The 9,934-nt window shown below is 34.1% G+C and overlaps 1 protein-coding gene across 2 annotated transcripts in view; it reads left to right on the top strand.

Moving 5' to 3' along the window:
- Positions 1-1,325: 1,325 nt before the first annotated feature.
- LOC149783002 (uncharacterized) overlaps positions 1,326-9,934 on the top strand; it is a 45,035-nt gene continuing 36,426 nt past the window's right edge. For both annotated transcript variants that reach the window (XM_089934569.1, XM_089934568.1), the window contains exons 1-3: positions 1,326-1,427; positions 8,830-8,884; positions 9,595-9,657. In XM_089934569.1, coding sequence (XP_089790695.1) covers positions 1,380-1,427; positions 8,830-8,884; positions 9,595-9,657 — 166 coding nt within the window. In that variant the 5' untranslated portion in view covers positions 1,326-1,379. The remainder of the gene's footprint in view (positions 1,428-8,829; positions 8,885-9,594; positions 9,658-9,934) is intronic.

The following is a 9,934-nucleotide window of genomic DNA, read 5'->3' as shown; positions in this document are numbered from 1 at the left end:
TCCAGTACTGGCGTTAACGGATAGGCTAACATTACTTGTTGGAGATACTCATCCCAACTGTGTTGATTCTTTTCACAATACATTGAAATCATAGCTGTGAGAGTCCGATTGAATCTTTCAACAGTTCCATTCGTTTCTGGATACATGCTGGTGGTCTTCGTCTTCTTGATATGAAGAAGATACATATTTCTTGAAATATCTTTGACTGGAAGTTAGTACCCTGATCAGAGTGTACTTGAAATGGAGTGCCAAATCTACTAATAAAGCATTCAGCAAAGGCATTTGCGATAGTCTGAGCTTCCTGATCTGGCAATGGATACATTTCTGTCCATTTTGTAAACAGGTTACACATGATAAGGATATATCGGTATCCATTTTTGCTCCTAGGTAATGGACCCAAACTATCCATTGCTATTCGCTCCATTGGCTCTCCAGCTAAATATTGGCTTAGTGGTGCCCTGCGTGATATCTTCGGTGTTTTCCTTGCTACGCAGCTATAGAAGGTTGTGCAGTAGGTTTCTATCTCCCTTTTCATATTTGACCAGTAAAAACTATCTTTGATTTTCTCAAGTGTCTTTTCTGTATCCAGATGGCCAGCCGACGGAACGTCGCGAAAGTAACTGAGTACATCTGACCTCATTTTTATTGGAGCAACACGCTGGTAATGGTTGCTCTTGCCAAATCCACTTGTCCTTTTCGTTCAGTTCTAAGCAATCATTGGTATGAATATACAAAATAAGATTAAAAGTAAAAACACACACCGCGGCTATTGAGAGGACAACTTATTTCTGTCTAAATTTTATGTTCAGAGGGATTTGTTCATGCAGTTTGAACAGTTGACTTGGTTACCGCTATGGCTAGCCCTGAGAAGGACAAACATAACCCGTTATGACATAGGACCCTCTCTATCATATATTATGATAGACAGGGTCCTATGTCATTACGGGTCATGGGGGTAATCTAAGGTATTTTTGACCCTCTATGATTTTTTTTCCTTTAGATTATTGTTTATTTTTCTCAGCATCAAGCTTGCGTCGAGTACCTGTGCATATAACGAGACAAAGGGACAATATATTGTTACAGATTGGAAACCCCTACCCTTCTATTCATTGAATAACAATAACGATAACAATATATTGTTACAGAATGGACTCCTCCCGATATTCATTGACGGATGTTCTTATTTTTCTTGATAACCAGCACCTTTTTTCCTAAGGTACTCTGGGACCGTGACCCATCGGCCTATAAATAAAATAAAAAGATGTCCGCGATATGATAAAAAAAGAGGCACCAGTCTGGACTTTGAGCTTCCATGGCAACAGCACTAGGAGTCGCCATCAAATTCAAAATGCCTTAGAACAATTGTGTTTATTAACACAATGTTTGGCAGTATCTTTGAGGGAATCAGAATTCTTCTGAGCCTCGGGGTAAGTACCAACAATATAATAAACGCTTGCGTTTAAAATAGTATCAATATAAATTGGATAGGAACGGGAGGTGTTGAAACTTTTTACAAAAAAGAAAAAAGAAAAAAGAAATGCAGACGGCACGAACCAACGTCACCAGTATATTGACGATAGAATATATACTTTTTGAAACCAATATATTTGTGACCTGCATTTGCTTCCAATTCTGGAAATAAAAGATGAAAAATAATATGATTATTAAGAAGAAATGCAAATAAACTGAATCCAGTCGTACTGACTTTATAAGTAAATTTAACCCATAATGGTGTTTACTTTGAAGTTTAGATGCATAAGTATTCACTTACCCACCCCGATTAAAAGCCTCAAGGATAAAACAATTGCATGTAACATAGTGTTCATTCATCAATGTATAATTTCTAAATGGATCGTCGTCAGAGGGTCTCATCTTGGTCACGTTTAAAACCAAAGTGTGTTTCTTTACTAACAAGACCGCCTTATGTGCATGGGCAAGTCTACTTTTTCAGACAACAGATTAGATTTAGTTTGCTGTATAGAAGTTCTGAATAATTCTGTTAAGTTTTGTAGCTTTGTTAGTTGCATTCCTTTATATTAATTTCAAGATATAAAAGCGTGACATTGCAAATGATGGATGCAGATGAATCGAGGTGACAAGGTTTTTACTGAAAATATGCTGTTCTAAAAATTGGAAAAACACATTGAGCAGTCTGTCTAATCGTTTACATCAACAGCTTCATTTTTGCCTGAAATGCAAACAAGATGAATAAATCTTATATTATTTTACCAGGAGTCTTGGGCAAAACTAATGTTTCAGTAGGGGTTGGGGTGGCTGTTTTTTTTAAAGCAGTTAGTGTATCCTGTGCATTTCTATGCAATTACATAAAAACATATACAAGAAAATAATGTCCTCATAGTGATACTCTTCACTTGATTTTGTAATAATAATAATAATAATAATAATGTGGACTTAGTACAGTACCTGTTCTTTAAAGTCATGGCGCTTTACAATATTAGATAACACATAAAACATGTACAATGACAAGATTACAAAATCAAACACCATGAAATTACAAAACAAAATGAAGATGTTACGGTTTGGTTGGATATCATGCATTAGTTGGGTTCAGTGTATAATAGGGAGGTTTCTTGTTGTAGCAAACAGTGATGGAGGAGCTGGGTTAGGAACTGATAAGGTGAGATGGCATATGATGCAGAAGTGATCTGATGCAAGTTTGTGGGACACCAATGTGGGAATTTACAATATTATGTCTGGTCTTTTTGAAGAATCCAGTCTAAAATATGCCCATGTTTATGGATGAAATGGTTAACTGACTGTTTGAAAATTTAAATAGAATCCAGGACAGTCAAAGTGAAAATTGAAATCTCCAAAAATAATCAGGCTGCCACATATCAAATTTCCATACCTCAGGAGGTTAAGAAACTGCTCCAAAAAGAGTGATTCAATCAGCTTGTTTTTTTGTACTAAGAGGAAGGTGGTAGAGGCAGAAAAAATGGACTGACCTTTGTTCCCTTGTGAGTGAGGTTTGGAACAGCTCAAACAATGTGTATTCAAAATAGAAAGTTGTAATATAGTTTAGATGGTGAAATATTTAGTTTTTTGCAATGAAAACAATTTTATGTCCAGACGATTGGCATGGGAATGACTTGATGGAATGAGCGGAGAATGTTAGATCAACAAACTTTAGCTCATCACTTTATGTTTATTTGTTCACTGCTGTTTACATTTATGTAAAGATAAATGTAGTTTCAGGTGAAACGTAGTGCATTGTGTGGTATGGAGTGCCAGGGAGTTACTATTTCATACAATTATTGAGTATCCATCGTAGCATAAATGGGTCAACTGGTCCGTATTGTGTGATGATGTCATGTTAAAAACAAAGTCTAACAGTCCTTCCCTCCACTAAACAAGCACATTAAAAAACGCATTCCAGCAGAGCAGCCAGTGCATGATGAACCACCAATGCTGATGCATACAGCAAACACATGTGACATGAGAAACGGCACAGAACTCCAGAGCAGTTGCTTCAGACCTGTTAAGCAATGGTGGCCATTTTGAATCTCAAATAAAGTATGGATCTATCTGATACAAACTTGTATTATTAATATGAATTTGTATTATATCTTACATACATTTGTATAACAGTTTATTAGGTTTATAGGGTATTATATATCTTAGAATACTGGAGTATTTATAAGATTTTTAAATAACATTTATAGAAGGTTATAAGAAATTTCAGAAGCTTTATAAGATCCATAACAGTTTATAATTAAAAATCTATTTCACACATATTTTATATATTAATTATGCTTATAAATTACTTTGCACATTGTATAAATTTAATAACTTTGTTTTCTACATATTTCATGTTATCATGTGTATAAGATGGTTTATGTACCTTAGAAAATATCTTATAAACTTAATGATCAGCTCCATGGATCCCAGTGCAGAACATTGCCAGATACTGAGCAATTTTGCCTCAGTATTGTTTATTTCAAATCCAATTCACAGTTTACGTATATTTATAGGATATGAAATATTGATATGAGGTTTCGGGGCAATTTATGAGCATTTTAAATTACAGAATTTTATTGTAAAAGAAAATAACTTAAGATTCTATTGTACTTCTTTCATACTCAAACATTTCATTTGGATGTTGTGAGAAACTCCTGCTGGGCAACTTATTACTGCAAAAATGACAGATATATAGTTTCCAAGAAGTCACTTGTTTTACCAAATAAAAAAGTTTTTGTCATCATACCAAGTAACAACTGCCTTATAAAAATGGTGTACACCTAAAATCATACCGATCCATAAATTACATATACCTTATGTATGCTTATTTCTCAGCTATCTTGTTCACACAACTGCATGACAGATAATGTTAATTAAGTTATATAATTTCTTTATTTACTAGAAAATTTCAAATTAAATGCTTAGACAACTGCTTGAATAAAAAAATCTCCAGTGGATAAACTTTCATGCATGTGAGTAATAGCTATAATCACAGGTCATATGCATTACACATAGTAAAGTATCATAAAATCTTTATCTGTGGACCACATTTACCAAGATACTGCAACACTGACTGTTGTAGACACAAACAGGTGTGTGCTTTATTACATTACATGTTGATTGACATATTTTTGGATGATATCAGGTATTGAAATGTATCATGTAGATTCAGCTCTTATTCAAGAAGGGTCAGAATAAATGATTTCACATGGAAATGCAGAAAAATATGATTAAGTGTCATTGAGTAACTCATTCCACAGAAGTCAGCTATGGAGTTAATAGGCTCACCTCCACTCACAACAATGCAATCAATGAAATTTTGTCTTGCATGATTAATTCTGTGGGAATCAAAAGCTACTAAACTGGTAGTTCAGCTATAGCTCAAAGACATTACCAGTAATTCATGTTATAATTCTTGTTTTTAGTGTCAGAATATAATAATTTTATTTACCATATCTGATACAGTTTTAAATATCCTTTAGTTGGGCTAATAATATATGATATCTTGTAAGTATTCTAAGGTAGACTGTAATTAAGATATGATTTCATAGCTTGAAATAGATGATATACAAGATAGCCTTTTGCTGCTTATGGTTCTGATGACAGTAATTGTTAGCAGAAAAAAATGAATTAGCAGTTTCTTGCTTATAATTCCTTGTATTAAAAAGATGCAGGTGGACATAAGAGCTTGGCCTGATTTTTGCTAATTGAACTTACTGCAAAAATCAAAATGCTTTATGGTATTGGGTAAGGTTGATTTCAAGCCCTGTAATTTCTGTCTTGTGAAATGAAGTTTGTAAGATATTTTGTAAAGTGTTTTTACCTTGCAGTTCAAGATAGGATATCTACAGTATCTTATAAGATTTCTTAACATCTTTATATGATACTTGCAAAGTGATATATCGATGAGGGATTAGGATTTTATATACAAATTGGGTATATCACTTATAAATGAAGTGAAATTGAGCTACTTAATTGCTACGATGTTATGTCACTTATAAATGACATACAGGTGAACAACTATGATTTTATTTGCAGATTAGGCGATCAACATATAAATGAAGCTCACTTATAAGTGAAATAATATCAATCATTTACACTTAAATGTGATGCAAGAGCAAAATCTTACAAGATTCAGGCTTTAAATGAACCCCACCCCACCTCTTGCTTGAGAGGAAATTGTGTCCTTTTATAAATATAGGTCTTCAGTTTTATAGAATGTATACATAAGTTCTATCTCATAAAAAAGCTCATCTAGTTCCATTTAATAACAATTTGTGAAATGATTTCCAACTTATTAGCCTGCTGCTTTGAGTCACAACATAGACTGCATAATATCAAAACTTCTAGCTGAAATAAAACAAAAACGTGACAGCCAAAAATATAATTTATTCCCCATGTAATAAATACAATTCTTCTTTCAAATGTATGTGTTGGACAGAATTTATCATCATCAAGTAGGCCTCTACAACTGAATTTGAAATCAATTGTTGACCTACTGGTGGCAGTGCACTCAGATATTTGTGTATACTGCATGATGCAGGAAAGTGATTTTTCCATTTTCTGAATGATTACTAATGACTTTACAAACATGAAAAGTAGTATATGCCACAGCTACTAAGCTGGTTGTGGAAATAACTGAAATATAGCCAACCAGTAAGCTCCATTATCACAAGCTGATTACATACCCAAGTCAGTCAAACGACTAAACCAAAAGAACATAAAATAAAATATTAATACACTATAGGGCTATAAATATTTTACTTTCAGAAAAGAACAGTAAGCTCTTCTTTGTGTCACAACAAATGTAACTTGCATTTTAGCAAGAAAGGTAACTTGTATCTTATCAGCAACGAAAAAGCAGTCACTTAATATGTTTAAAGATGTGTTTATTTTCACTGAATGAAGTCTTGGATAAAGATCTGTAAAAGAAATTCCACAAAATTTACTATGTTACTAAGGTCACTGAAAGTTTCAGCTGCAAAGAGCTCTTCGAGATTACGAACTAGCTAATGTCAAGGGATAAATGTACACAACTTTCAATGACGTTCTCTCTGGTGGATCTTCCAGACCTGTTTGCAAACTTCTTATTTGACAAAGTTCAATCTGTTAGAGACAGGGTTGACAACACAGTTTCAGCTGACTCATAGTTACCATACATTTATGATACATAATATACAATGCAACCTTTAACAGCATTTAAATCTGTCTCTATGGATTTGGTATATACAGCTGTGAAGAAGAGCGCCCCAAAGTCATGTGAACTTGATCAGATTCTGAAATCACTGCTGCTTGAGGGCTTAGATTCAATGTTGCCATCACTAACCAATGTTATCAATTCTTCTCTCTCATATGGGCAATATCCATCATGTTTCAAAACACAGCCATTGTAAAACCTCTGTTGAAGAAACCAAGGCTTGACCATAACAATTTAAAGAACTACCACACTGTTTCTGCTCATTCATGTTAGAAATCTTAGAAAAAGTTGTTCTATCCCAACTTGTATTCCATCTGATTTCAAATAGTTTTTTTTAACAATGTGCAATCTGGCATATTGCCCTCATCATGTAATACTAAAAATGAGAGTAGTTAACAACCTTTTCTCTGCTTTGGATAGTGGAAAAATTACAGTCCTATTCCTCCTTGACTTGTCTGCGGCATTTGTTACAATAGATTATGATACATTACTTCACCGTGTTCAGCATGCATTTGGTGTTCATGATATAGCCTTACTGTGGTTCAAGTCCTACTTTGTCAACAGGACACAAATTATGTCTCTAAATGGAAAACATTCCTGCCCAGTTGATCTATGTTTTGATGTTCCACAAAGCTCTGTTCTCAGCCAAGTTCTCTTCATTTTATACATGCAGCCGCTCTCAAGTTACATAGCTCAAGATCTGGAGTCTCACCATTTGTATGCGGATGACACACAACTATTCAAATATAGCTACAGCTGAAGTTGAGGTTACCATCCAAGGTGTAGAAAGGTGCATTGCGAAAGTGAAGTCATGGATGAAGCCATCCTGATCAACATGCAAAGACTTTCTCATTCACATCCTTTACCGCATTGCGAAAGTGAAGTCATGGATGAAGCCATCCTGATCAACATGCAAAGACTTTCTCATTCACATCCTTTACCTCAAACAATAAGCATCAGTAATACCAAAATTAAATTTACATAGTAAGAAACATAGGTGTCACTCTCGACAGTACTCTCTCATTCTGGAGCTGAGATGCATCAGCTCCATTCACAATTTTCTTTCAGTTGATGCTGCTAAAACACTCGTGTGTTCCTTAGTGCTTTCAAAGCTGGAGTATTGAAATTCACTTCTGTCTGGTTCATCACAGTATCTACTACAGAAACTTCAAACACAGCTGCTCAGATCATCCTTAGAGTATGAAGAACTGAGTGCACCTCTCCCTGCTCTGTAACCTTCACTGGCCATCATTTTGATCAAGAATCAAACACAAAATCTGTTCACTATGCTACATTTCATTGACTGGCTCCAGTCTAATATAACTGGCTCCAGTCCAATATACCTATCTGACTTCACCCATGTGTACACCCCATCTAGAAACTTATGCTTCTCTTCAAAGACTTACCTCATAGTAACCACTGTTAAAATAAACCATACAGACCTTCTTGTGTGTACCATTGAGGCCCAGCTCATGGAATGAATTGCCTATAGATCTTAAGACACAAGGACACTATGTTCTAGCAAGAGTGCTCTTAAAGCTCACCTATTTTGACTGCAAGAACAGACTTAAAGACTTAATAATGTTTACTTCCTTCATTGTTGTCAGCATGTTTTTGTTTTGTAATTTCATGGTGTTTGTTTTTGTAATCTTTTCGTACTACATGTGTATGTTTTATGTGTTATTAATATTATAAAGCACTTGGAGGTTCTAAAGATTAAGTGATGTAATAAGTTCACATTATTATCATTATTATTATTGTTGTTATTATTATTATTATTACTGTTATTATTAAAACCATCCAACTCTGTTTAAAATCTGTAGCTCTGGTCACACTGACTGTAACATTTGTCACTAAATGGAACTTTTTGGTACTGATATTATTATCAGAGGAAACATTAATATATATATATGCATGCTTTTGGTTTTTGTGTGTGAGTTGGCTCAAACAGTAAGCAGCATAGAACTTGATCTGCCATGTGGTATGTGACAACAGATCTGGATCTGAACAGCAGATCTGCTGACGCATTATGCAATAGTAGATTGGTACTGTTCATGGCTAATAGTGCATTATACATCTGTATGTGTGTCTGTGTGTGTATTTTTCCATTTTAATAATTTGTACGAAGTTATATGAACACATTTTATTTACAGTTACGTGAGATAGGACGTAGACTGTGGAGAAATGGTCAGAAGAAAAATTATGAAGGTAATATTTTGCAGTTCACTACATTAAGGCTTTATTATAAAATTAGAACTTGTAAATTTTATAAATAATTCTGCACATTTTATTTACTTAAAAAATTAAATAATGAATTAGGGATCTTATTATATGATCTTTATTCAGGGTTTGGAATTGCTGGTAAATTCTAGAAAGTTTTAAGTGGAAAATATTACAACGATAAAATTTGTGCTACATTTAGTATTGAAAAAGTCCATTTCAGGCCATGATATTATGTGATATTATTATTATATAATCATTTTGAGTTGCTGCCATAATGCCAGAAATAACTCAGAAAAACAGTTGATAAAACTTAAAATTTGTAAACATTTGATTTATAATGCCATAGAATCCCACAACACTGGACACAGTGCCACGTTCCCCTGTGGCCAAAACATTTTCTTCATTTGTACCATCAGAATTTGCCCAGCAGTTTTGTATTTAGAATGAGCGTGGCTAAGGGACCTCTTTTTGGGGGGATGATTTAATTGCAGCTATTAATGTTATATGAATTTATACACGTGTGTAGATTTATATAAATGTATACTTATACATGCATACAGGCTTAAACAGCTGCACTGGCTGAGTCGTTAATAACCTTACACGTATTGATATGCCATTGAACACCAAGCAACCCAATCAGTCAGTCTTGATAAAAGTATTCTAATTCAGAATTTGGTTTTTCGCATCGGCTCTAGATGATGATTCTGCTCAGGATACTGTTGATATTGCGGAAAATCTGCCCCTTCTTCCTTTCACAGGTAAGTTTAATGAAACTCATCATGTGTCTGTATCAATGTACATTTTTGTTAAATCTTTAGTGTATGGTCTTTGTTAATCTTAAAGCTCAAGCACTACACTTAATTACTATATTTCTATAATGATAACCCATGCTTGATGATGTTAGCCTGTCACAAAACTTTGGCAAAACTTTTATCTTTAAAAATTCATTGTAAATAACAAGCTCACCCAGTACTTTTCATGTTTATCAGTTTGACACCCTGGATTTATCTGAGAACTGATAATTAGAATTTGAAT

Source organism: Sinohyriopsis cumingii, chromosome 15 (genome assembly GCF_028554795.1).
Source record: "Sinohyriopsis cumingii isolate HCF-2022 chromosome 15, ASM2855479v2, whole genome shotgun sequence".
Taxonomy (NCBI): Eukaryota; Metazoa; Mollusca; class Bivalvia; order Unionida; family Unionidae; genus Sinohyriopsis; species Sinohyriopsis cumingii.
Note: the sequence above shows the minus strand (reverse complement) of the source record. Positions and strands in the feature narration are given on the sequence as shown.